This window comes from Eschrichtius robustus, chromosome 10 (genome assembly GCF_028021215.1).
Source record: "Eschrichtius robustus isolate mEscRob2 chromosome 10, mEscRob2.pri, whole genome shotgun sequence".
NCBI classification, from domain to species: Eukaryota; Metazoa; Chordata; class Mammalia; order Artiodactyla; family Eschrichtiidae; genus Eschrichtius; species Eschrichtius robustus.
This window is the reverse complement of record NC_090833.1, coordinates 7,092,737-7,120,480: the sequence shown is the minus strand read 5'-3', so window position 1 is coordinate 7,120,480 and position 27,744 is coordinate 7,092,737. Positions and strand designations below refer to the sequence as shown.

The window sequence follows — 27,744 nt, the reverse complement described above, 5'->3', positions numbered from 1 at the left end:
TGAATGAAAGAATGTGACCTTACTGATAATTACATTAAAAAAACTTAGATGTGTCCAGTTCTTTGGTTATGAAAGGGCTGCCACACTGTTTTCTTATGATCAGCACCAAAGCCCTGTTACTCAGGCAAGGCAAGAATTCCATTCCCATTTTACAGAGGGGTAAACTGAGTAAACCCCAGAAAGCTATGTGGCAGAACTTGATTCCAACTCAGGTCGGCCTGATTCCAAACCCAGTGTTTAGTGCAAGGCACAGTGAACCGAATCACTTGACGCCAACTCTTAGGGAGACAACGTCTCGTAGGGGAGGCCTGGCACTTCTGCAAACAACCCCAGAAAGTGGAGAGTGGCAAGTGCTTAGGAGGATGCTGTAGGAAGTTAGAGGCGGTGGCGTTGGAAAGTGGGCGCTCGAAGGGCGGGAAGAACTTGTCCGTGTGGGCACCAGTGGAGGCAGAGGAACCAAATGTTAAAAGCTCAGACCATCGGCGATTCCTTCCACAAAGTGCCTTCGAAACCTGTTTGCTCCGCCTCATCCCTTTAAGGGTAGCTCCGCCTCACTCAGCCACCCGGGTCAATCTAATCTCGATGGCCAATCACAGGAGAGGAAAAAAAAAAAAATCACTTCCGCGCCTCAACCGCACTTAGGGGGCGGAACAGAGGGAGAAGGGAGGGTGAGACAATATTGGTCACGTGACCCACCCAATTGCCCAGAGGCCGGGGCGGTGCAGAGGAGTTCGGCGATACTCATTGGCCAAAGAAAGGTTGGCCCTGCGTGAGGCCACGCCCCCCGTGGCCCCGAGGTTGGTTGCGCGGGCGCCGGGGAAGGAGACGCTGTCCTTCCGCAGCGATGGGATCCAGGGTGAGTGGCGGCGTTCCGGGCTGAGCCCGCGTAGCAGGCGGGCGGCGCGGCAAGGTCCGGGACTGAGGTTTGCAGCGGGCGGGAGCCGTGCCTGAGCGGGCAACTGGGTAGGGTTGCAGGTGTCCCAGCTCAGCCGGACTAGAAGGGCCGGCGTTGGAAAGAGCAGGTACTCGGGCCGTGGGCGGCGCGAGAGGTGGAACGGAAGGTACCCGGTCAGTGGGAAGATGCCCGGGCCTGGAACATTGCAGAGATCGGAGCAGGGGCACAGGTACTGGACCCGCGCTGGGCAAGTACCGGGATGGAAGGAGCGGGTGCGCGGGCTGTGGAAGGCGGTGGCAGTGGGCACCTGGACGACCCGCAAGGATATTCCGGGGGTCGGGGCAAGAGAGGAGGAGGCCTGACCAGGGGATGCGCAAGGAATTGTCCGGGATGGAAGGAGCAGATTCTGAAGAAGGGGGTATTGCTGAGGTCCAGCGTGGGAGTGCTCAGTGCCGGTCCGGGTCAGACTGCTGAGGTGTCCCACCGGTGTGGAATGAACGGAGACTGGGCAGAGGGAACATTGCTGGGGTCAAGGCGGAATGAAGGGTGCTCAGGCTAGAGTCATTTACGGGGTGGTTCAGGGCAGGGGAGGAGGTGTCCGGGATGGAAAGCGTGGGCATCCAAGCTGAGAGGTTGTGAGTGCCCTGGTGGGGGTGGAACGAGGAGGTTACCACCAAGGTTACAGGGCAGGAGAGGTGACTTTCCCAGGTGGGGACGACATTAGGAGTGTCCACGTGGTGGGGGACATTGCCATGGCCTTGTCATCACAGGGAAGAGGTGGAGGCTTCTCTCTTTCAGCCCTGGGTCGTGCCAGGAGGAAGGATGGGGTATGGTTGGGCTGGGTCTGGATCCATCCCTGGAGTGAAGCTGTCTTGGGATGGGTGTCATTACCTGGCACCTGCCACTCTTCCTCAGTCGGGGCAGCAGAGGCTGCTCTTGACTTTCCTGCAGGTAAATGCCAAGCCTTGGGGTCCCCCAGAGCTGAGGTCATATCCCAGCTTGGCCATTTACTCAGTGACCTCGGTAGGGTTGATTACCTTTTGGAGCCCCAGTTTTCTCATCATTGAGATAAACAGTGCTTGCCTTAAGGGTTCTGTGAGTGACTAGACTTAAAATCCTCCATGGAGAGCCTGTTCCAAGCCTGGCCTGTTAAGTAAGTGCTTGGGAAATAGTAGCTGCTGAGCCTCTGATGTTCTTGTCTTCCCTCGTTCGTTCTGAGGCTTGGGCCAAGTTGGGGGTGGTGCTGAGAGAGCTGGCTTGTGACCACTGGAGGTCACATCGCTCAATTTGTAGCCTCCTGGCAGGATGTCCCCTACCCTTGACAACATGAGTTTCTTCAGCCCTAGAACATTTGTCTGCCTGCCGCTCTTACACACACACACACACACACACACGCACGCACGCACGCACGCACACACACACCCCTAGAGCTACCTGATAGGATCATTCATCCTTCCCACTCACTGAGGATAAGCCGTTTCTTGTGCCAGTCCAGTGACTTTGGCCGCCGTCCCAGGTAGACAGGGTCCATCTGGCCTTCGTGTTCATTTCGTTTGAAGTCCCTGGAGACCTTGAAGGCATCCTTGGCCTTGGTGGTGGTGGTCGGGGAGCTCTCTGCAGGATCTTGGGGACTGGGTTATATGTGCTCAAGGCACTTATTCACTGGCCTTGGAATGGGCCGTGGGGTACTCTGGGGGTCTCAGAAGGCCCCAGGGGAAAGTTGCCCTTGTAGTCTGTAGTTCTGCTGAGGCTTCCACTTCCTGCTCCATGTCAGATTTGGCGAAAGGGTTGTGTTGAGCACAGAGTCAAAAGTCCGTTAGCTCTTGGTCCAAGTCCTGACTCCACCTGGTACCAGCTGTGTGACTTTGGACTCCTGACTTAGCTTTTCTGAGCCTCAGTTTCCTCGCTGGAAATTGGCAGGGGTGTGGGAGGTAGATCCCATCTACTTCATAGAATTGTAATGATTCAATGAAATAATGTGTGTAAGGAGCTCTGCACAGAATACCCACATAAAGTGTAGTAGCTCTTATTATTTGAGGAAATACCCTGCTGTTTTCGTAATACGTCCACAGGAAGTACAACATTCTTGGTTTCGTGGGAGGTGGGAAAGATGCAACGATTCTCACTCAGGGGCCTGACCCTTTAGAGGCCTAAGGTTTTTGCTTAGCACGTGGGCCATGGGTTTAAAAAGATTGAGAAAGTGTGGTAGAAAGCCCCAAGTTTGAGAGTGTCCTATCCATCTCCCAGGCTCTGGGTCCGCACTTGGGCCAGCGTGCCAGACACTGCCCTCTGCTCCCAGGGCTCAAGGTGGGCAGAAAGTCTATGGGGCATTTGGCTACCTTCCTGCTGGCAGGTGCAGAAGGCGGGGGCCTGGTTCCAGGCCTCGCATTCCACACGTGGGCTTAGCTCCCACCTCATCCCCCAGAGCACTCTTGTGTGTGTTCCTTTACGCTCACATGCACACACCCTTGTGGCTGACTTGGTCGTCTGTCTCTCAGCTCTGTGGAGGGACCTTCTGGGGTGTGTGTCCCTGTCCTTTCGGGGCGTGGATGGTGCCCGGGACCCAGCCAGCGACCAGTTGAAGACGTTCTCCTTGGAAGCTCTCGGCCCCGAGGGCTCTCGCCTGGGGTGCCGATCCTGCCATGGCATTCCGGAGGACTGAGGGTGTGTCCATGATCCAAGCCCTGGCCATGACGGTGGCAGAGATCCCTGTGTTCCTTTACACGACGTTCGGGCAGGTAAAGATCGGGGCGGGTTGTGGTCCTGCCCCGTACCCCTCTGGTCCCTGAAACACTGAGCCACTCATCCCAGGGTCCCTCAGCATCCGGGAAAGTTGGGCCCTCGTGATTGCTGTCCCAGGCAATCCTCTTTGAGCAGAGTAAGGAGGACTGGGTTAGGAGTCTGGGGTCCCAAGCCCGGTCTCCACCCCAGGCCTATGTGGACTCTTGACCTCAGTTTCTCAGTTTATGAAAGAGGTCAGTAATGCCTGCCAACTTTAAATGTTTGTGGCTGACCAGTCCTCTTGACGCTTCCTGAAGCTCTGCCCTGTGGGATGCAGCCTCACTCGAGGGGCTCCCAGTCCAGCAGGCAGAGTGAGGGTGGAGCAGGGGCGCGTACAGATGGACCATCGGGTAAAGTGAACGTCATCGTCTTTGAAGAGTGGAGAAGTGGGGTGGGCAGACCTGAGTTCCGTTTCTGCCTCTCTGTCACCTTAAGCATGTGTCCTAACCTGTGTGAGCTTCAGGTGCCTCACCTGGAAAACGATGGGCATTCGCACAGGTAACACAGGTGAAATCCTGGTGCAGTAGCTGGCATAGGTGCTCAGTCACTGCAGCTGGTAGAATCCTGACCGATGACGTTGGGGACACCTGCTGGACCCCAAGATAGGATCTCCTGGCCTTGTCATCTTGCCATCCCCCGTCCCCCTCTTTTACATCTCTGTGATCCAGGTTTCAGAGGCCAGGGCCCCCAACTCCCAGGGGGCTGCCTCTCAGTCATTCCTGGTCAGGAGGTATCCCCTGGGGGCCCGGTGCGTTCCCTGCCCCTCACGTGTTCCTCAGGGCAGCTCTCCCAGGGAGATGTAACTGGCTGCCTCCCTCTTTTCTCGCAGTCTGCCTTCTCCCAGCTGCGGTTGACACCAGGCCTGCGGAAGGTCCTCTTTGCCACGGCCCTGGGGACTGTGGCCTTGGCCCTGGCCGCCCACCAGCTGAAGAGGCGACGGCGGAAGAAGAAGCAGGTCGGCCCCGGGATGGGCGGCGAGCATCTGGGCACGGTGCCCCTCCCCATCCTCATGGCCAGGAAGGTCCCGTCACTGAAGAAAGGTAGGTGTCAGGTGGTGGGGAAGGGCCTGACCTGGAGTCGAGTCTCAGCTGGACCCCTATTAGCTGAGATCTTGGGCTAGTGACATCCTGTCTCCACGCTGAGTCCCTTTCACCTGGGAAGCAAGTCATTGTAAGGATTTGCTGGGTGATGTGGTGGCCGGATGCACATGTCATTGGAAGCGATGGTTCTCATTATCTGAGGACCCTTTGGGAGCACCGGGTCCAGAGTGGGCTGGTGGGGTGCAGCTCCTCCGTCCAGCGGTGGAAGTCCCCTGGCTCAGGAGCAGGAAGGGCCAGATGGTTCCTGAGCCTTTTGGTATTCTCACCATCCCCCTCTTTTTCTCTTTGCATACAGTAAGATTCACCCTTTTTTGAGTTTTGACGAACACTTATAGTCATACAGTCACTACCACAATCAAGAACTGTTGCTCTAAATGCCCCCAGGGCCCTTGGTCGTCAGCCCCTTTCCCCTTCCCCCAGCTCCTGGCAGCCACTGACCTGTTTTGTGTCTGCTGGTGTGGCTTTAAAAGCCTCCTACGGTCCCGTTAATCTTGTAACCCAGTAACCCAGTGTTTGCCATGTACAGATCGCTTTCCAAGGCAAGGAGTCCTCAAAGGCTCTCATGTTGGAAGAAACTTGTTTTAAGAAGCAAAATCTCCTTCTGTGACAATGACTTTTTTTTTTTAAATTAATTTATTTAATTTACTTATTTTTGGCGGCGTTGGGTCTTCGTTGCTGCGCGCAGGCTTTCTCTAGTTGCGGCGAGCGGGGGCTACTCTTCGTTGCGGTGCGCGGGCTTCTTATTGCGGTGGCTTCTCTTGTTGCGGAGCACAGGTTCTAGGCGCGCGGGCTTCAGTAGTTGTGGCACGTGGGCTCCGTAGTTGTGGCTCGTGGGCTCTAGAGCGCAGGCTCAGTAGTTGTGGCGCACCGGCTTAGTTGCTCCGCGGCATGTGGGATCTTCCTGGACCAGGGCTCGAACCCATGTCCCCTGCGTTGACAGGAGGATTCTTAACCACTGCGTCACCAGGGAAGCCCGACAATGACTTTTAATTATGAATTATTGCAAAAGGGAAGTTTTTGTCTTTTCAATTGGACAGAGAAGTTTGTAGACTAGTCTAGAACAAGACCACGAGACATGCTGGCACAGCTGGCTTTCCATTCTGCATTGGCCCCCCTGGAATCCTGGAGTCGTTTCTGGACTAACCTCTTGCTTGCCTACCCTGTACCAGCATCATTTCTGGTTTCACCTTATTTTGCCTTCCCTACTTTTCTCACTTAAAAGAACCAAACCAAAACAAAACTATGTATTTTGAAAAGTTGGTACCTCAAATCCTTTTTAGACGGAGGAGAATTCCAGATCAGTCAGTCAATCAACAACACAGGGGAAGCTGAGTCGGGAGGTAGAAGTGGCTGGGCCTCATTCTCAGGCTTAACCCAGCAGATCCAGGCCCCTCCGGGCCAGGCCCTGCGCCGCGTAACAGGGATACGGAAGTGAGCAGGACAAGGGGCAGGGGCCCAGCCCTCTGCTGCTAGGTGCACGCCCTGGGGGTGCTCTGCTGTCACCCTGACTTAGAAGGTCAGGACAGACTCCCAGATGAGGAGGACGGGGAGAGGGGTCCGGAGCGGGCAACAGCCGTGCAAAGGCTGGGTGGGAAGCTGGCATGACCCCTCTCCTCCTGTTCCTCACAGGCTACTCCAGCCGGAGGGTCCAGAGCCCCAGTAGCAAGAGCAACGACACTCTGAGCGGCATCTCCTCCATCGAGCCCAGCAAGCACTCAGGCTCCTCCCACAGCTTGGCCTCGGTGAGGGTAGCAGGGTGCCCGTCACGGCCTTGGGGCTCCGGTCTCTGCCCTCGGGGGCTTATGGGCTGGTAGGAAGATGGGAGAAGAGGTTCCATCCATTCATTCGTTGGTTCATTCACTCATCCATCCGTGCAGACTTTCAGAGATTGTCCGTGATCGGGGTGTGCCGGGCATTGGTGAGGGAAAGGTGGATAAATGCGGAAGAGAAGCTTTGATCTCTTGGGGAAGATACTTACCCATGAAAGTGCATTCATTCATTCATTCATTCATTCATCAGACACTGAGCAAGCACCGGCTTTATGTCAGGGACTACTAGGTGCTGAGGATATAGAGATAAATAAGACAAAGACAAGTTTGTTTTCTCTTGGGGAACGGCTTTTGGCTCATTCACTCGTCTAGTTATTCATTCATCCAGCAAGCACTGAGCCCCAGCTCTGAGCCGGCCACTGCCCTGGGGACCCAGGCACGAGCAAGAGCTGGCTCTGCTCCCGCCTGGCAGGCGGGTGGCCGCTCGTGTGGGAGAGACGCGTGGGTGAGAGCCGGGCCCTGCCGGCCCGTATGTAATGGGTGCTCCTTGAGTGCTCCCTATCCCACTCGTAGTGGAGCCCCGGAGCAGGGAGGGGGTCATGCCTTTCGGGAGTGGAGCTCAGGGTGGGTTTCGTAGGAGGCTGCAGCTTCCTGGGCTGGGCATTGGCCTCAGTGTTTCCTCCTGCTTTGGCCATTTCTGTGACCCGTCCTCAGGCACTTGGAGTTGGCGGAAGCAGGCTGTGCCGAGGGCTCGGCCACTGCAGCCAGGGGCTGGTTTCAGGGATGGTATTGCAGAGGGCACGTGGCGTGTGGTGAGGGGCGCGGGGTTGGGGGAGGCTCAGGGGTCCTGCAAAGGGTCTGGGAAGGCCTCATCCCTTATTCTCGGGTTCTTGTGCTACTTGGCACCCAGATGGTAGTGGTGAACTCATCCAGCCCCGTGGCTGCATGCTCGGGGCCGTGGGACACCAGAGGGATGGAGGAGTCTGTGACCACCAGCAGCGGCAAAGCTGAGAACCTCTACATGCAAGGTACGGGCCAGGAGGCTGGCCTTGGGCACCCCCTGCCCACCACCCGCCCCACCCCCGTGGCCGGGGCAGGGTAGTGGGGAGCGTGGCCTCCTCCCGGGAGCCTAGGCTGGGTTTTCTGGGTGCTGCTTGCAACCAGTTCCAAAACCACCCACCCCAGATCCCGGCTCAATGGATTCCAGCCATTTCTGGACTGGAGAGAGTCTCCAGGAACAGATCTGGTCTGAATGAAGACCTGCAAGCTGGCCAGCCCTGAAAAAGGGGTCAGGACCTGGTCCACACGGTCCTGGCTGTTCCCATCCTTCCGGGCTCTCCTGCCTCCTCGCTCTTCTGAGCCCCCTCTTGAGCGACGTGGTGGGGGGCACGGCTGCTCTCCCTCCGCTGGGGGCCTGACACCCTTCTCTCCCGTCTCCCCCGCCCACACTCAGGCATGGAGCTATTTGAGGAAGCCCTGCAGAAGTGGGAGCAGGCGCTGAGCGTGGGGCAGAGGGGGGACGGCCTCCGGAACCCCGAGACCGCTTCAGAGGCGCCGTCCGAGGTAGGCAGTCCTCCCCCGGGTCTTTCCTACCCCCGGCCACCGAGAAGGCTGGTGGTGTGGCTGGTGGGCGGCCACGCTTGGGAGGCGTCTAGCAGCGCCGCCTTCTGCCAGCCCATCACGTCCTCCTGGGTGGGAGTTTCCCCTTGACCAGGATGTTGACCCAGCTAAGTAAGAAAGTTCACGTAAGGTGCATTAGCCCATGCCTGGTACTTGGTAATTACTCAGTAAACCACACTGGTGATTACAGCCCGATCCTGACTACATAAAGAAAATATGAGGGGCTTCCCTGGTGACGCAGTGGTTAAGAATCCGCCTGCCAATGCAGGGGACACGGGTTCGAGTCCTGGTCCGGGAAGACCCACATGCCGCGGAGCAACTAAAGCCCATGTGCCGCAACTACTGAGCCTGCGCTCTAGAGCCCACGTTGCCGCAACTACTGAAGCCCGCGTGCCTAGAGCCTGCGCTCCGCAGCAAGAGAAGCCCCCACTCACCGCAGCTAGAGAAAGCCCGCGCGCGACAACGAAGACCCAACACAGACCAAAAAAAAAAAAGGGGGGACTTCCCTGGTGGTCCAGTGGGTAAGACCCTACACTTCCACCGCAGGGGGCGTGGGTTTGATCATTGGTCGGGGAACTAAGATCCCGCATGCCCCTTGGCCAAAAAAAAAAACAAAAAAAAATACATTCTTTTTTTTTAAAGATTGATTGATTGATTGATTGCTATGTTGGGTCTTCGTTTCTGTGCTAGGGCTTTCTGTAGTTGCGGCAAGTGGGGGCCACTCCTCATCGCGGTGCGCGGGCCTCTCACTATTGTGGCCTCTCTTGTTGCGGAGCACAGGCTCCAGACGCGCAGGCTCAGTAGTTGTGGCTCACGGGCCTAGTTGCTCCGCAGCATGTGGGATCTTCCCAGACCAGGGCGCGAACCTGTGTCCCCTGCATTAGCAGGCAGATTCTCAACCACTGCGCCACCAGGGAAGCCCAAAAAATACATTCTTGAAGGGCTGGAGGGAAATAGCCTGTGTTCATAGTTGAGTGGGTCACACAGCGTTTGTCTTGTCTTTTCTTTATACGGTTTTTTTTTTTTTTGGCAAGTCCAGGCTTTCTATAAGTGAATATTTATCTCAATATCAGAAAAGAGGAATAAAGTGGAAAAGCCAAAATAAAATTTTTTTTGTGCAAAGCACACCAAATATATGTCCTAGAATGAATTGTTTTGTAATAGTTAAAAAAGATGAAAAACTGGAGACTGTTAAGTGCCCATCAGTAGGGGTCTGGAATACTAGGCAGCCTTTATGGTGGCGCAGTGGTTAAGAATCTGCCTGGTGGTGCAGTGGTTAAGAATCCACCTGCCAACACAGGGGATACGGGTTCATGCCCTGGTCCAGGAAGATCCCACATGCCGCAGAGCAACTAAGCCCGTGCGCCACAACTACTGAGCCTGCGCTCTAGAGCCCACAAGCCACAACTACTGAGCCCGTGTGCTGCAACTACTGAAGCCCGCAGGCCTAGAGCCTGTGCACTGCAACGAAGAGTAGCCCCCACTCGCTGCAACTAGAGAAAGCCTGTGTGCAGCAACAAAGACCCAATGCAGCCCCCCACCCCCACAAAAAAAATAAATAAAATAAATAGAAAAAAAGGAGGGACTTCCCTGGCGGTCCAGTGGTTAAGACTCCGTGCTCCCAATGCAAGGGGTGGGGGTTCGATCCCTGGTCGGGGAACTAAGATCCCACAAGCCATGCGGCGAGGCAAAGAAAAAAAATAAAAGGCTGAAGGAAAGCTGTATGGGCTGTTAGGTTGCTCTCTCCACTATATTAAGTGAAAAAAGCAAGATATAAAATGTGTATAGTGACCCATGTGTACATTTTTTTCTGTTGAGATATAGTTGATATGTAGCATTATGTAAGTTACAGGTGTATAACATAGTGATTCATGACCCATGTGTACATTTTATTTATTTATTTTATTGAAGTATAGTTGGTTTACAATGTTGTGCTAATTTCTGCTGATGTGTACATTTTTAAAAAGACATCCATCCTTGCCTGCATATGCCTGTTGGTAACTGCTGGTGTGTATGTGCACTTTTATTTCCCTCTGGACAGGTAACACAAGAGATTTTTTAAAAATATTTATTTATTTATTTATTTTTATATTTTTGGCTGCATCGGGTCTTAGTTGTGGCACGTGGGATCTTTTGTTGTGGCACTCGGGCTTCTCTCTAGTTGTGGCTCGAGGGCTCAGTAGTTGTGGCATCGTGGGTTTAGTTGCCCCGCAGCATGTGGGATCTTAGTTCCCTGACCAGGGATTGAACCCGTGTCCCCTGCATTGGAAGGTGGATTCTTAACCACTGGACCACCAGGGAAGTCCCCACAGGAGATTGTTAACAGTGATCTATGAGGAGAGGGTCTGCAGGGAAAGGAGGAGAAGGCTTTTCTTGTACTTTTTTTGTCGATATTTTTTTCTCATTCTGGGGGTTGTCTTTACACTTTCCTTTTTTTTTGGCCGCACCACATGGCTTGCAGGATCTTAGTTCCCCAACCAGGGATTGAACCCGTGCCCCCTGCAGTGGAAGCACAGAGTCCTAACCACTGGATGGCTATGGAATTTCCAGTCTTTTCACTTTCTTGATGGTGTCCTTTGAAGGACAAAGGTTTTTAATTTTGATGAAGTTCAGTGTATCTAATTTTTCTTTTGTCACTTGTGTCGTATGTAAGAAACCATTCTCTAACCCAAGGTGGCTTCCCAGAGAAAGAGCTGGCAGATCTGCCAAAGCTACAAGGCTCTGCTGGCCACACTGAGTTGGGTTACTGAGCAAGATGGCCAGCAGGTCTGGGGTCCCATGGGCTCTGCCAGGCTCTAGCTGGGTGCGCTGGGCACATAACCTCCTTGAGTTTTCTCTGTGAAGTGAGGTCATGGCAATCCCTGCCTCAAGGAAGCCCTGAGGCTGAACAGCGAGTTGCTGGTCCAGGGCTAGCGCTCAGTGAAAGGCAGCCATTACAATCTTACTGTCCCCCTCTGAGTGCTTCTGCCTCTTTCTCCCAGTGGCCTGAGGCCCGAGTTGGCCCTTGTTTCCTCCCCAGGGTCTGGTTACGTGTACTTGCAGGATCTGGCAGCCTCTGTGGAAAACAGAGTCAGGCCTGCCTGTGCCTGGCCCCTTGGCCCAGAAGCTCCTGGGTTCAAAGGAGCAGTGCCCCCGTCTTCCCACACCCTGGTCTGGAGGCCAAGGGCAGCGAGGAGGTCACTGAGGCCACAGGCTGTGGTGCCAGGGGTGCGATGCCTTCCCAAGTGCACATGGTTAATAGGAACAGTGGGGTTGAACCCAGCTCTTTCTGGGCTCCTGACTGCCCTCTGATTATAATAGCCAACACTTACTGGCCATCACCATGGGCCAGTCTTGTAGGAAGTACTTTATATGCCTTATTTCATTCACGTTTTCCCTAAAATCCTAGGAAGTAGGTTCTCTTACCTCAGTTGACAGATAAGAAAATCGAGGCTCAGAATGAGGGAGTTATTTACTCAAGGTCACACAGCTCGGAACTGGTGGTGCCAAGGTCTGGACCAGGTCTGCTCGGGTCTAGAGCAGCGCTGTTCAGTAGGAGACCATGTATCTTATTAAAATTTTCTGGAGACCACGTTAAAAAGCAAAAGGAAATGGGTGAAATGACTTTTTAAATTTTATTTATTTATTTTTGGCTGCGTTGGGTCTTCATTGCTGTGCGCGGGCTTTCTCTAGTTGCAGCGAGCAGGGGCTACTCTTCGTTGTGGTGCACAGGCTTCTTATTGCGGTGCCTTCTCTTGTTGCAGAGCACGGGCTCTAGGCGCGCGGGCTTCAGTAGTTGTGGCACGTGGGCTCAGTAGTTGTGGCTCACAGGCTCTAGAGCGCAGGCTCAGTAGTTGTGGCTCGCGGGCTCTAGAGCGCAGGCTCAGTAGTTGTGGCGCACGGGCTTCGTTGCTCTGCAGAATGTGGGATCTTCCTGGACCAGGGTTCGAACATGTGTCCCCTGCATTGGCAGGTGAATTCTCAACCACTGCGCCACCCGGGAAGCCCTGAAATGACTTTTTTTTTTTTTTTTTTTTAAAGATTTATTGATTACTATGTTGGGTCTTCGTTTCTGTGCTAGGGCTTCCTGTAGTTGCGGCAAGCGGGGGCTACTCTTCATCGCGGTGCGCGGGCCTCTCACTATTGTGGCCTCTTTTTTTGCGGAGCACAGGCTCCAGACGCGCAGGCTCAGTAGTTGTGGCTCACGGGCCTAGGTGCTCCGCGGCATGTGGGATCTTCCCAGGCCAGGGCGCGAACCCGTGTCCCCTGCATTAGCAGGCAGATTCTCAACCACTGTGCCACCAGGGAAGCCCTGAAATGACTTTTAATAATATATTTTCTATAATCTAGTATATCCAAAATATTATCATTTCAACATGTAATCAAGATGAAAACTCACTGAGGTATTTCACGTTCTTGTAGTCTTGGGGTTTTTTTTGCGGGGGGATACTAAGTGTTTGAAATTGGTGTGTATTTATGCTTATGGCCCATGTCAGGTGGGACTGCCCGAGTTTTCAGGTGTGCACGGGCCGTGCGTTGCTGGCGGCTCCTGTGTGGGGCAGCTCAGTCCAGACCTACGCTTGCTGCTGGGCCTCAGAGCTGTCCCCTGTTTCCCCGGGGGCTGGGGCCCCATCATGGAGAAAGAAGGGGCCGTTGGCGTGGGGAGCTTGGGAGGCCTGCGTTGACCGTCATTGTTTTACCCACAGCCAGAGTCACAGCGAAGGGAGTTTGCAGAGAAGCTGGAGTCCCTGCTGCACCGGGCCTACCACCTGCAGGAGGAGTTCGGGTCCACCTTCCCGGCCGACAACATGCTGCTGGACCTCGGTGAGCGGGGCCAGGGCGCAGGATCCCCAGGGCCCACGACCTCATCCGATCAGTGCCTCCCTGCACAGACGAGGAAACTGAGGCCCCACAGGCAGGAACAGAGTTGGAATGAGGCGCCGGGAGTCCCTGGCCGGTGTGCCTTGCCCCATCCCCTTGGGAGCAGGCCTTGGGGCTTGTATGTCAACATCTCCCCTGCCGGCTGTTCCAGGTGTTTGGTTTGAGCCCTATTCTGCGGGCACCGGGTGGGCGGAGGGGTGGCTCACGTGGAGATTAGCCCGAAGCCCGCCACGGGGCTGAGAACACACCTGCCGTTGCCCTCCCCATTGAGGTCAAGGGGCGTGACATCACTGAGATGGAATGAAGTTATTCAGCCAAGCAGCCAATGTTCTCCTAGTGCCTGCTGCGTGCCAGACCCTGTGTGGTGACTGTGACCCCCCAGGGCCCTTCCCTGGGTGCTGTCAGCCCCCGGGGGGGAACATCAGAATCCTGAGTGTCAGGCTCCCTGGCTCTACCAGTGGTGACACGGGCCCAGTGAGGGCTGGCCAGGGTGACACATCTTCCACTTCTGTCCCCTTCAGAGCAGTCCCACTTCCTCTGGCCTCCCCATGTGACAGAGAAGGCTGGTGGGGCATTCAGGGCTGTGAACCTTTCCTAAGTCCCCTTGAGTGTCCAGACCCCCTCGCCCTTGAGCGGGTGGGGATGGAAGTGCTGAGTGAGTGGCCCTTTGGCATCAGAGGCTGTTTCAGCTTGTCAGAGAGGGGGAGCAACTTGCCCAGGGCCACACAGCACAGCACAGCCTGCCCTCAGAGCTCAGGGTCAGGCGGTGTGGACGAGGCAGGTCCCCTGACGTGAGCTCAGAAAATAGGAGCTTTGCCACCACCAGCGTCATTCGTCCAGAATCGGGTGTTGGGAGGCTTGGTGTACGTTTAGCTCGAAGCTCGGTGATTTCAGGAGTCTCAGCTCAGCCCCTCCCTTCCCTCTCTGCCCAGAGCGGACCCTCATGCTGCCCCTGACCGAGGGCTCGCTGCATCTGCGGGCGGACCATGAGAACAGCCTGACCTCGGAGGATTCCTTCTTCTCTGCCACTGAGGTGACGCGGGTGGGGGGATGGCTGCGGGGAGAGGGGTGAAGGCCAGGGCTCCTGCGCGGCTCCTTGGCGGGCGAGCTCTGGGTTGTGGGAAAGTGAAGGCATTTCCTCTGATGGGAGCAGAATCTGGAGGTCCCCGAGAGCTGCTCCCCGGGGGACTCTTCAGTGTTGCTGGAATGGGGAAGCCTGAGAAACCAGGGGTCGTGGGTCCTATGAGTGAGGGCAGGGGTCCCCATCCCCAGCGGCTCCAGCCCACGCCGGCCTCTCCCTTCTCTAGACCCCAGTGCTCATTGCTTCGTTAGTTTCCTGCCATGGCCACGTGTGCCAGGCAGCTGTCCTTTCCTGGGATGGGAGGACACGGGTGTGTGTCCAGTAGATGGTCCCTTTGGGAAGGGCACCCGGTGATGGGGATGCTGAGAGCCAGAGTAGGACTCAAACCCCGGCCTCTGCCCTTGGCCAGCATTCCCACTGACGTTCCCTCTGAAGCGTTGGCCCCTAGGGCGTACTCTGCCGGAAGTCCCCTGGGCAGGTGCCCTTGACCCACCCCAAGGCTCCGCCCCCGCCCACCAATGCTGCTGACACGGGCTTCCACCCTCCCCCCAGCTCTTTGAGCCCCTGCAGGTCGGAGATTACCTGAGCCCACTCTCCAGGCCTGCTGCCGCCTACGAGGAGGCCCTGCAGCTGGTGAAGGAGGGCCGAGTGCCCTGCCGGACCCTCAGGTGAGCGTGGGGGGAAGGAGGCAGGTGCGGGGGGGCTGCCCCCTTGGAGGAGGCTGGGGAAGCCAGCAGGGCTTGGTGGGGACCCGGCTGAGACAGGCTGAGGGTGGGGTGGTCTGGCCGTGGCTCCAGCTTCGTAGACCCTAGGATGGCCCCGGTACAAGACAGGCAGGTCTAGGGTTGACGATCACAGTAACTAATTAATATAAGTAATTAAAATAACAATCATTCGTACCTGTTCTAAGTTCTCAGAGGGGTCCGATCACGGAAGCACGGTGGGCGCTGTCCCTAAGCCCTGTGTTCTGACACACGCCTTTAAGGAGCCGTCCAGAAGCCAGGCTTTGGAGACAGACAGACCTGGGTTCTCTCCAGGTCTTGCTACTTTGTAGCGTGTGGCCCTGGACAAGTCTCCTGACTTCTCTTAGCCTCAGTCTTCTCCTGTGTGGTATATTTAGGGCTCTTATCCACCTTAAATTAATTGTTCTGTATGATGGTCATGACTCCCAGATTTAAGTATGTGTGTTTAAAGTTCACTGACTGAAAATGGTCAAAAGCCCCAGCTGAAGCCTTGGAGATTTGGATAAAGTGCCCAGATCAGGGCACCCCTAGCTGCCCCAGAAAGCCGTGCCCTGGCCTTGGGAGCAATTTGGCCATTTTGGTCCTGTGCTAGAGAGGGTCCTTTGCTGGTTGGGGCCTAAAGGAGGCCGAGGTCAGCCCGACTCCCAGTGACCACACCTGCCAGGGGCGCCCAGTGCCATCAAGGCAGCCTGTCCTCAGGGAGCATCCTGTCAGCCCCTTCCTTGGGTTTGGGGGAAACTGAGGCCTAGAAGGGGGCAGCCACCTGCCGGAGGTCACACTACCAGGTGGAGGCAGGGCCACCCAGGGCTCCACCCTGACCCCACGGGGGTGTCGCTGGCTGGGACCCAGGTGCTGTGACTCTGCGCTTCCCCTCAGGACAGAACTGCTGGGCTGCTACAGTGACCAGGACTTTCTGGCCAAGCTGCATTGTGTGCGGCAAGCCTTCGAGGTGGGTGCGGTCCGGGGCGCGTTGGGGGGATGGGGGCAGTCAAGCGGGCTCCTCTGCGCGGATGGCCACCCGCCCAGCCCACGGTGCTGCCCTGTCCACGGCTTTGGGGGGCCGCCAGCCTGTCAGCTCACCCCCTCCCTCCTCACTCCCTAGGGCCTCCTGGAGGACAAGAGTCACCAGTTTTTCTTCGGGCAGGTTGGCCGGCAGATGGTGACGGGCCTGATGACCAAGGCTGAGAAGGTAGCAGGGTGTGGGGGCTCTCTTTTCGGCTCTTCTTCCCCCTGCGTTGTTTGTTTTTCTGTTTTTTTTATCTTTCTAACTTTTATTTAGTTCTGTTAAAAAAAAGAAAAAAAAAAAGAAAAAACCCAATCTAAAATCGAGCTGACGAGCTCTGACTTCATCCTGCAGGCCATAGGAGAGCAGGGAAAGAGTTGGGTTTTTTTTGCTCCCTGTGCTAATTCTGAAAAATATGGAGCTGTCTTGCCTCTTGTTTCTGATTACATGACACAGTTTTACAAAGTTCACCGATTATGAGATGCAAACCATACAAGGTCTCCGGGAACCCCACTTGCCAGGGGGAACCACTGCGCACAATCTGATATATGTTCCTCCTACTCGGTTCCATAGTCTCTAATCTTTGAATATTGTAATTTAACTTCCAAAGCTTGGTTTGTGTTCTACGGGCTGTTCTGCAGCTTTATTTTGTTCCGTAAGAGTCCATCTCGTCCATCTTTCCCTGTCAGTAGATGGACCAGTTGTGTCGTATTCTGTCGGGCGGGTCGGCTCTGGTTAATCTGGTGCTCCCAGGGACGGACATTTGGGTAGTGTCTGACTTTTCCAGTATCACAGACACCGCTATTATACTCAGTCTGTTTATAATCAGATCTCTTTAGGAACCTGTGGGATTTTCTGTGGGGCAAAGCCCAGCTGTGGCAAGGCCGCGTCTTGGGCACAGACGTTTCGAAGGCTGGCAAATCTTGCCAGTTTACCCTCCGAAATGCCTTAACAGCTTGAGCCCCTGCCAGCAGTATAAGGCTGTGTCTCCTTACATCTTGGCTGATACTGGATATCAGTACAGGCATACCTCGTTTCATTGTGTGTGTTTTGGCTTTATTGTGCTTTGCAGTTTTTTACAAATTGAAGGTTTGTGGCAACCCTGTGTCGAGTAGGTCTGTTGGTGCCATTTTTCCAACAGCATTGGCTCACTTCATGTCTCTGTCACATTCGGGTAATTCTCGCCATTTTTCAAACTTTTTTATCATTATTGTATTTGTTATGGTGATCAGTGATCTTTGATGTTACCGTTGTAATTTTTTTTTTTTAATTTATTTTTATTGGAGTATGGTTGCTTTACAATGTTGTGTTAGCCTCCACTGCACAAAAAAATGAATCAGCCATACACATACAGATTATCCCCTCCCTTTTGGACTTCCCTCCCATTTAGGTCACCACAGTGCCTTAGGTAGAGTTCCCTGTGCTCTACAGTATGTTCCCATCAGTTGTCTGTTTTATACATAGTATCAATAATATATATGTGTCAATCCCAGTCTCCCAATTCCTCCCACCCCACCCCTTTCCCCCTTGGTATCCGTACATTTGTTCTCTACATCTGTGTCTCTATTTCTGCTTTGCAAATAAGATCATCTATACCATTTTTCTAGATTCCACATATTTGCATTATTGTATGATATTTGCTTTTCTCTTTCTGACTTACTTCACTCTGTATGACACTCTCTAAGTCCGTCCACGTCCATTGTAATTGTTTTGGGGTGCCACAAACCACACCCATATAAGACAGCAAACTTAATCAATAAATGTTGGGTGTGTTCTGACTGCTCCACCGACTGGCTTTCCCCTGTCTCTCTCCCTCTCCTTGGCCTCCTATTCCCTGAGACACCACAGTATTGAAATTAGGCCAATTCATAACCCTACAATGACCTCTAAGTTTTCAAATAAAAGGAAGAGTCGCATGTCTCTCACTTTAAATCAAAAGCTAGAAATGGTTAAGCTTAGTGAGGAGGGCATGTTGAAAGCTGAGACAGGCCAAAAGCTAGGCCTCTTGTGCCAAACAGTTAGCCAAGCTGTGAACGCAGAGGAAAAGTTTTGAAGGGGATTAAGTGAACACATGACAGTGAACATGAATGATAAGAAGGCAAAACAGCCTTATTGCTGATACAGAGAAAGTTCGAGTGGTCTGGATAGAAGATCAAACCAGCCACAACATTCCCTTAAACCAAAGCCTAATCCAGAGCAAGGCCCTAACTCTCTTCAATTCTGGGAAGGCTGAGAGAGACAAGGAAACTGCTGAAGGAAAGTTTGAAGCTGACAGAGGTTGGCTCATGAGGTTTAAAGAGAGAAGCCGTCTCATGACATAAAAGTACAAGGTGAAACAGTTAAGTGTGGATGAATTAATGAAGGTACTACACTAAACAACACATCTTCAATGTAGACGAAATAGCCTCCTATTGGAAGAAGATGTCATCTAGGACTTTCATTACTCGAGTGGAGAAGTCAATGCCTGGCTTCAGAAGACAGCCTGACTCTCTTGTTAGGGGCTAATGCAGATAGCGACTTGAAATTGAAGCCAGTGCTCATTGGCCATTCCCAAAATCCTAGGGCCCTGAAGAATTATGCTAAATCTACCCTGACTGTGCTCTATAAATGGAAGAGCAAAGCCTGAATGACAGCACATCTGTTTACAGCATGGTTTACTGTTGAGACCTACTGCTCAGAAAAAAAGATTCCTTTTAAAATATTACTCCTCATTGACAATGCACCTGGTCACCCAAGGTGGATGGAGATGTACAACGAGACTCATGCTTTCATGCCTGCTAACACAACATCCGTTCTGCAGCCCATGGATCAAAGAATCATTTTCGACTTTCAAGTGTTATTTAAGAAATACCTTTTGTAAGGTTATAGCTGCCATAGATAGTGATTCTTGTGGTGGATCTGGGCAGAGTAAATTGAAAACTTTCTGGAAAGGATTCACCATTTCAGATGCCATTAAGAACACTTGTGATTAATGAGAAGAAGTCAAAATATCGACATTAACGAGAGTTTGGAAGAAGTTGATTTCAGCCCTCCTGGATGACTTTGAGGGGTTCAGGACTTCAGTGGAGGAAGTAACTGCATGTGTGGTGGAAATAGCAGGAGAACTAGAATGAGAAGTGGAGCCTGAAGATGTGACTGAATTGCTGCAACCTCATGATAAAACTTGAATGGATGAGGAGTTGCTTCTTATGGATGAGCAAAGAAAGTGGTTTCTCAAGATGGAATCTACTCCTGGTGAAGATGCTGTGAAGATTGTTGAAATGACAACAAAGGATTTAGAGTATTACGTACACATAGTTGATGAAGCAGCAACAGGGTTTGAGAGGATTGACTCCAATCTTGAAAGAAGTTCTGTGGGTAAAATGCTATCAAACAGCATTGCACGCTACAGAGAAATCGTTTGTGAAAGGAAGAGTCAGTAGATGCGGCAAACTTCGTTATTGTCTTTCTTTTTCTTTTTTTAAAATCAATAATTAATTTTTTGGTTTGCATTGGGTGTTCATTGCTGTGCGCGGGCTTTTCTCTAGTTGTGAGCGGGGGCTACTCTTCATGGCGGTGTGCCAGCTTCTCATTGGCGGTGGCTTCTCTTGTTGCGGAGCACGGGCTCTAGGTGCGCGGGCTTCAGTAGTTGTGGCACACGGGCTCAGTAGTTGTGGCTTGCGGGCTCTAGATCGGAGGCTCAGTAGTTGTGGCGCACAGGCTTAGTTGCTCCGCGGCATGTGGGATCCTCCCGGACCAGGGCTCGAACCCGTGTCCCCTGCATTGGCAGGCGGATTCTTAACCACTGCGCCACCAGGGAAGCCCCACTGTTGTCTTATTTTAAGAAATCGCCGCAGCCATCCCAGCCTTCAGCAACTACCACCCTGATCAGTCAGCAGCCATCAGCATCGAGGCAGGACGTTCCACCAACACAAAGGTTATGACTCACCAATGGCTCAGATGATGGTTAGTGTTTTTTGGCAATAAAGCATTTTGGAATTAAGGTATGTACATTGTCTTATTAGACATAATGCTATTGCGCACTTAATACACTGCAGTATAGTATAAACATAACGTTTATACACACTGGGAAACCAAAAAAATTCACGCAGCTCGCTTTATTGAGATATTCACTGTGTTGGGGTGGTCTGGAACCAGACCTGCAGTATCAACGAGGTCTGCTTGTAATTTTTTTTTTTTATATTTATTTATGTATTTATTTATTTATTTGGTTGTGCCGGGTCTTAGTTGCGGCAGGCGAGCTCCTTAGTTGCGGCTCCAGGGCTCCTTAGTTGCAGCTCCAGGGCTCCTTAGTTGTGGCATGTGAATTCTTAGTTGCGGCATGCGAATTCTTAGTTGCGGCATGCACGTGGGATCTAGTTCCCTGATCGGGGATTGAACCTGGACCCCCTGCATTGGGAGCGTGGAGTCTTAACCACTGCACCACCAGGGAAGTCCCTGTAATCTTTTTGATCTTTGTTTCATCCATTGCTTTATGTTTCTTGGATTATTAACAAGGTTGCATACATTCTCATGTTTATTTGGCCGCTTATGTTTCTTTGGTTTTTTTGATGGGTTTGAGCAAAGCTCTTGAACCCGCCTCTCTCCTCTGAGTCCTTCCTCCTCATGGGCTGGGGGTAGTGTGAGGTAATGGTTCTGAAGTGTCACCTCTGACACGTCACCCAACTGTTTAAAACCCTCCCTCGCTCCCACTGCCCTTGGTGTAAAGACCAAGCTCTGCTCTGTGGCCTCAGGGCTTCTGGTGCTCACAGACTTCCTCCCTGATCTGGCCTCTGCAGATGCTGGTCGCTCGGCACCTGGAACACTGCTCCTCGACTCTTTTTGTTGTCGTTAGTTACTTTGTTGTAAAACAAACACGTAAGAGTATCAAAACATAGGATTTGGACTTCCCTGGTGGCGCAGTGGTTAAGAAGCTGCCTGCCAACGCAGGGGACACGGGTTGGAGCCCTGGTCTGAGAAGATCCCACGTGCCGCAGAGCAACTAAGCCTGTGCTCCACAACTACTGAAGCCTGTGCGCCTAGAGCCCGTGCTCCGCGACAAGAGAAGCCACCGCTATGAGAAGCCCGCACACCGCAACGAAGAGCAGCCCCCGCTTGCTGCAACTAGAGAAAGCCCGTGCGCAGCAACGAGGACCCAACGCAGCCAAAAATAAATAAACTTTTTTTTAAAAAAGTAGGATTTAATGAATGGAAAGATGAAGCCCCCGTGTACCAGCCCCAAGGGTAGAAGGTGGAACACATACCAGTATCCTGAAGTCCCTGTCCCACTCCCTCCTTCTCTTCCTTGGTCACCTGCCTTCTGAGTCCCAGCCCTTGCCCCAGGAGAACTTCACCTGACTTGTCCCCTGGGTCCCGAGAGCCCTCGGGCTCATCCTGCCCAGTGTGGCCCCATCACCCTGCATCCTCCTCATTGCTACGAGGGCCAGAAGGCCCGCTCTCCTGGCACGGGTGTGTGCCCAGCCCAGGGCCTGGCACACGGCAGCTGCTCCATAGACCTGAATACTGTTGGCTCTCCGAACCCACGGGTTCCACACCCACAGGTTCTGCATCTGCGGGTCCAACCAACCTCATTGAAAATACTAAAAAAAAAAAAAAAAAAAAAAAAAAAAAATCCAGAAAACTCCAAAAAGCAAACCTTGGATTTGCCAGGCACCAGCAAATTACTTATTTAGCATTTACATTGTACTAGGTGCTATAAGGACTCTAGAGATGATTTAAGGCGCAGAGGAGGATGTGCTTAGGTTATATGCAGATACTGTGCCCTTTTATATAAGGGACTTGAGTGTCTAGATTTTGGTATGTGCAGGGGTCCTGGACCTAATCTTTTGCAGATTCTGAGGGACAGCTCGTTATCCTCCCAGCAGCTGCCATTTACCGAGCAGCACAGCGAACCTGGTGCTTCACTCACATTTCTTCGCCTCCGGTAGCTCATTTGATCCTGATGTCTCCCTCTGCTCGGCCGAAAAGGAAACTGAGCCTGGGGAGGTAGAGGGGCTTGCCCCGGTCACTAAGCAAGGTTAGGGTGGAGCCGGGATTTGAACCCCAGTCAGCCTGAGCCCAGCCTATGCCCTTAGCCTGTTCTTTGTGGCCTCCCCAGGAGGGTGAAAGGACGAACGAGCGAAGAAGGGCAAGTGAGGCTACAGCACGGGCTTTAGGTACGCAGGCTTCAGTAGTTGTGGCGTGTGGGCTCAGTCATTGTGGCTCGAAGCCTCAGTAGTTGTGGCTCAGGGGCTCTAGAGCGCAGGCTCAGTAGTTGTGGCACACAGGCGTAGTTGCTCTGTGGCATGTCATGTGGGATCTTCCCGGACCAGGGATTGAACCCCTGTCCCCTGCATTGGCAGGCGGATTCTTAACTGCTGCGCCACCAGGGAAGTCCTTGGCTTGATTTTGATTAAGAAATCAAGAAGAGGCTCGGCTTGAGCGCCAGACCCCACTCCCAGCCCTGGACTGAGCGGTAACTGACAGCCCTGTCAGGTTTTTCCAGGCAGCAGAGCTGGGGTGGCCTCTGTCTGGGAAGACGCCAGCCCCTGCACACACCCAGGCTCTGGAATTGCAGAATCAGGCCGCCTCCTTGCTATGCCTGGGGCCAGACGTGAAGCCTCTCCAAGCCTCAGTCCCCTACTGTGTCAGTGGGCGTGTCCTGGGGACATCATGAGCTGATGCCAGCGGCCATCGAAAGGGTCAGCAAGGGCCAGCCCTCATCTTCAGCTTCGTTGTCAACTTTTACATGTGAGGAAACTGAAGCTCGGGGGGGTTAAGGCACAGCCCAGGGTCATCCTAGCAAATTCTCTTTAAGACTTAATGAAAATAGTTTAAAAAAAGATTATAAAAATGGGAGTTCCCTGGCGGCCTAGTGGTTAGGATTCCAGCCTTTCAGTGCCATGGCCCGGGTTCAATGCCCGGTCGGGGAACTAAGATCCTGCAAGCCGTGTGGCATGGCAAAAAAAAAAAAAAAAAAAGAAAGAAAAGATTATAAAAATGACTCATGCTAATTGTAGAAAAAACTAAGATGATGCAAAAAGAAAGAAAAATTGTCCCCAACGCCACCCTGTTCACAGTTTGGTGAACATCCATCCAATGCCCCCTCTGCCTGGGGTTCTTATAAATGGCATCAACCTGCCCCTGCTGCTCTGTGTCCGTTCCACTCTGCCAGGCTCTTGGGCACATCACTGATCTGAAGCCTCAGGATTCATATCTGTAAAGTGGGCACAATACTGGACCATCCCTCATAGGACTGTATGAATAAAAGAGTTGATCCACGTTAGATCAGCCCTGGCATGTACTAGCTTTCCACGTCCGTGAATTACATCTGTGTCTGCAAACTGTGTCATAAGCCCCAGCTAAGCCTCGCAGTCCCAGAGAGTGAAGAATTCCTCCTGTGTGCTGACCATCTCCGTTCCTGGCAGCATTAGTCCTATACACTATTTATTGCCTGATTGTGTTACATGAACAAGCTCATTGACTCCCCCAGAGTAGCTTCTCCCGTTTCACCAGTGAGGCCGATGATTGTGGAGATCTGAATCTTTGGCGGCTGGCTCGACCTCACACCCTAGCGCATCCTTCCAAAGTGAGCTCCTTCTGTGGCATGTGCACATCTTCTGGAAGGCGGTCGGCGCTCAGTAACGAGCTGGTGTGAGACATCGCTGGGCGCCCCTGGTGTTGCATCCCTCCGGGACCTGCCCTGGGCGCTGCAGAGGTGTGTGGAGGCGGGCACAGGACACTTCCTGCCCCATTCTCTCCATGACTGCTACTCAGGGATTGGCCTTGGCCCAGCCTTGGTGTGTCCCTCATGCACAGGCCAGCTTGCCCCTGTGGGTCTAGTCCAGCTGCGTCTTGGGGCCTCTCCCACGGCCAAAACAGGCTCTGCTTGTCCCCCCAGAGCCCCAAAGGCTTCCTGGAGAGCTACGAGGAGATGCTGAGCTACGCCCTGCGGCCGGAGACCTGGGCCACCACGCGGCTGGAGCTGGAGGGCCGAGGGGTGAGTTGTTTGCACTGAGCCTCGGTGTCCTGGGGTCCCCCGCACCTGAGATCCTTGAGCCAGGTGGAGGAGGTGCCTGTAGGAGCTCTGCTTTGATTCTGAGGCTCTGAGATGGCTCCATGGCTGCTAGAAGCCCCCATTCCTGCCCTGCCTGCCCCAGGCCCCTCCTCACACCGCCTGGTGTGCCTGCTCAGCCCGGTGTTCCCACCCAGCCCCTACACACCCTTCCCCGCTCTGCCCTCAGAGCACTGCTGCCCCCCGCAGGTGGTGTGCATGAGCTTCTTCGACATCGTGCTGGACTTCATCCTCATGGACGCCTTCGAGGACCTGGAAAACCCCCCGTCCTCGGTGCTCGCCGTCCTGAGGAACCGCTGGCTGTCGGACAGCTTCAAGGAGACGGTGGGTGGCCGCCCCACTCCCAGACCCCACGCGTGCGCCTGGACCCCACATCCCTCCGTCCCTGGCTTTGGGCACCAAGGCTGGCTCCGCACCCATCAGGGGGCGGTCACGCCCCTGGGATGCTGCCCGCCGCTGTGATCCAGGGCTGCTGGGCACGCCAGTCTCCTGCCCTGGAGAACTTCCCACAGATCCCCTTGCTCTCCTCTGGCCAGTGTAGCGCGGAGGGACGTGCACTTCCCTCCTGCACTGTGGTTTCACTTAGGCAGTCTACTCATTTCTGGGCTGCCATTCACTCTGTTCCATTTGAATGCATTAAATGAGTTAAAATACGGGGGGAAAAAAGAAAAAAGAGGTACAGCAGGAGAGCATTGAGCACAGGGCCCCTGCAGGGCGGCCGTGCTGTGTGCCGTGGGGGTGGTCTGGAGAGGGGTGGGGCTGGTCTTTTATAGGCCGTAACCATGGATCCCCACAATCACTGAGTGAGGTGGGGCTGCTGAGTCATGGCCATTTTACAGAGGAGGAACCTGAGGCCCAGAGAAGACTGCTGGCCAGTCCAGGGAGCCGCCCAGAAAGGGTGAGAGTCAGGATTCAGATTTAGGTGCGCCTGACTCCTAATTGAGGGCAGGGAGACGACAGAGCTCAGACAGCCGTCCCCACCTCCCTGCTTGGGGTGGGATGAGCTGGGGGTAAGGGCCTGGCCCCGGACTGGGGGTGGCTAGCGGCTGCCGGCCCGGCCTGTTAGTCTGACCCCCCGGGGGTTCCCATCTTTGATTTAGGCCCTGGCCACTGCTTGCTGGTCTGTCCTGAAAGCCAAGAGGAGGCTGCTGATGGTAAGTGAGCTGACAGGGACCCTGGGGAGCGCCACGCGGGGGCCTTGGGTGTGGTGCCCAGCTCAGCTGACTCCATTTGGCGTGTGCTGGACCCTGGTCTAGGGGCAGGACGTGTGGGGTGGGCAGAGGAATGGGGCTCGTGCAGGGAGGTCTTACTGAGCCCCCAGGCCCTGCTGCACCTTTTGGCCTTGGTCACAGCACCGGCCACCTGTCCTGCCATTACCGCTCCCTTGACCAGGAGGGCCTCAAAGGCACACGTAGATCTGTTTCATCTTCCCACCCAGGGCCCAGCGCAGAGCAGGCCACTGTGAAATGTCAAAGGAATCAAAAGCGGGGAAAGGGCGTCTTCAGAGGGAGGAAGGGCACGTGTAGAGCAGTGGTGGTTGGCTTGGTGGAGGCACCCAGGCGGGGCAGGATGCTGCCGGGGGCAGGCAGAGCCTCCCTCCCGCCCATCGCCCATCGGGCTGCATTATCTGCTCTCCCAGGCGGCGACTGGCTGCACTATCTGGGCTGCTGCGATCCATTGTTCCCCTCTGCTAGCCCGGCTCTGCTGCCCAGCTGATACCAGCTGCCACTGCCACGTGCTCTGGGCACTTCCTGTGCTGAGCGCACCCCGGGCCCCTCGTGCAGCCCTCACCACAGCCCCGAGGTTGCCCCTATTCTGCAGAGGTGAAAACCAGGGCTTCGAAAGCCCCAGCCACGGGAATTCCCTGGTGGTCCAGTGGTTAGGACTCGGCACTTTCACTGCCGGGGCCCGGGTTCAATCCCTAGTCGGGGAACTAAGATCCTGCAAGCCGCGTGGCGTGGCCAAAAAAACCAAAAAGCCCCAGTCGCATGCCCGGCATCACCTAGCAAGGACAGTAATGAGCCGGGCCTCCCTCTGAAGCCCCGGCTCTTAATACGACCCCAGGGCCTGGCTGCCTCACCCTGCCTGGGTCCCGGCCCTCAGCCTTGCCACCCTCCACAGGTGCCTGATGGCTTCATCTCCCATTTCTACTCCGTATCGGAGCATGTTAGCCCCGTCCTAGCCTTCGGCTTCCTCGGACCCAAGCCTCAGCTCTCTGAAGTCTGTGCTTTCTTTAAGGTAAACAGGGAGCTCGCTGTCTGAGAGCTTGTGCTTCTCCTTCCACTGGGAGCCTGACCTGGGTGGGTCCAGAGGAAGCCCCGGGAGGGCAGGGGCCGAGGACAGAAGGGGCTGGGTCAGGGCTCCAGTGGTGAAGGAGGAGACTTTGGGTGGCCCGGAGGACCTCAGCGCGGGGGAGCAGGGGCCCCGGCGCAGGCCCAACGCCCGCCCTCTCCCCCAGCACCAGATCGTGCAGTACCTGAGGGACATGTTCGACCTGGACAACGTGCGCTACACATCGGTGCCGGCGCTGGCGGACGACATCCTCCAGCTGTCCCGGCGCCGCAGCGAGATCCTGCTCGGCTACCTGGGGGCGCCGGTGGCCAGCAGCATTGGCCTGAACGGTGTGCTGCCCCGAGAGAACGGGCCCCCAGAGGAGCTGCAGTAGTGGTGGGTGTGGACCTGGGAGGGGTGGCTGGCTGGTCCTCATTCACGTGGGTGATGGCAGAGAGAAGGCCTTGGGGGTGGCATTGGAGGCCTGGGTGTCTAGCCGTCAGCAGTGGCAGAGCCCAGGCCATGGTGGCCAAGGGTGCTCGCCCCTGACCTCGCCCCCACCCCAACCTCCATCACCTGGGAATCCCCGAGGCCCAGGGGATAAACTTCCTCGGAGCGGCGTGGAGCCCCGAGGGGCCCGCCTCAGCTGTTCATGGGAAAGCAGAGGCTGGACCAGTGGCCAGTGGGGCCTGAGGCGTTGTGAGGAGAATCAGGACAGGCAGAGATGGGATGCCCCGGGGGTGGGTGCCCAAAACCTCCCGCCACCCCGGGGCTGCTGAGTGGGGCTGGGAGGGTGGAGATGAAAGAGGGGGTGGCCGGGCTCTGCGGCAAAGGAACCTGGGCTGGACAGTCTCAGATCCAGGCATCTGCCCGGCCAGTCCTGACGGCCCGCTGCCACCAGAGAGAATGTGCTGCTCCAGAGATGGAGGGTAGGAGCCACAGAGTGTGGCCGGGGGGCACCTTGGTGGGCGGCGGGCCTGGGCCATCCAGAGGCGGGCCCGCTTTCCTTGCGCTCACGTCAGGGCGGGGACCAGGCCCTTGAACAAACCCAAGCACTGAACCGGGACACCATCCTTAGGCATACCCTGCCTAAGACTGTCATTTCTCCTCCCACCTACCTCTGCCACCACCAAAGACGGAGGAGGTGGGGCTGGTCCCCTCGCCCCTGCCCCACCCTCTGTGAGCCCGGAACTCCCTGGCTGGTGCTAGGCACTGAGCTGGAGGCACTGACCTGGGGTGCCCAGGGGCCACATCAGGGGAGGTTAGAGGATGTAGGCGGCTGGACCAGCATCAGGACAAGAAACTTGCCCGGCACTTTGCCTTCAACTCGATGACAAACGCTCTCAAGCCGTGTAGCGGTGCACAGCCCGCCTCCCCGCTGGTCCTGCAGAGGAAGGCCGGCCGGCATTTGTAGACGCACTTCTCTTACAGTGTTTTCACCTGAGGTGGGCTGTTTTATTTATTGCCTTAACACTTTATTTTGAGGTCTGCCCCTTTCCAGGTGGAGAGGCCTACAAGACAAACAGACTCCTGGTTCTCCACACTCTGGAGTCGGGACTGGCTCAGAC

General features: G+C 54.8%; 1 protein-coding gene across 1 annotated transcript; it reads left to right on the top strand.

Moving 5' to 3' along the window:
- The first annotated feature begins 807 nt into the window (after positions 1–807).
- On the top strand, positions 808–27,744 carry MIGA2 (mitoguardin 2). Its single transcript, XM_068553352.1, has 16 exons — positions 808–856; positions 3,394–3,633; positions 4,506–4,716; positions 6,406–6,518; positions 7,456–7,573; positions 7,999–8,108; positions 12,851–12,968; positions 13,958–14,058; positions 14,659–14,774; positions 15,726–15,798; positions 15,952–16,038; positions 23,732–23,830; positions 24,095–24,229; positions 25,006–25,059; positions 26,027–26,143; positions 26,364–27,744. Exons 2-16 carry the CDS (start codon positions 3,538–3,540, stop codon positions 26,568–26,570), a joined length of 1,755 nt encoding a protein of 584 aa, XP_068409453.1. The 5' UTR covers positions 808–856; positions 3,394–3,537; the 3' UTR covers positions 26,571–27,744.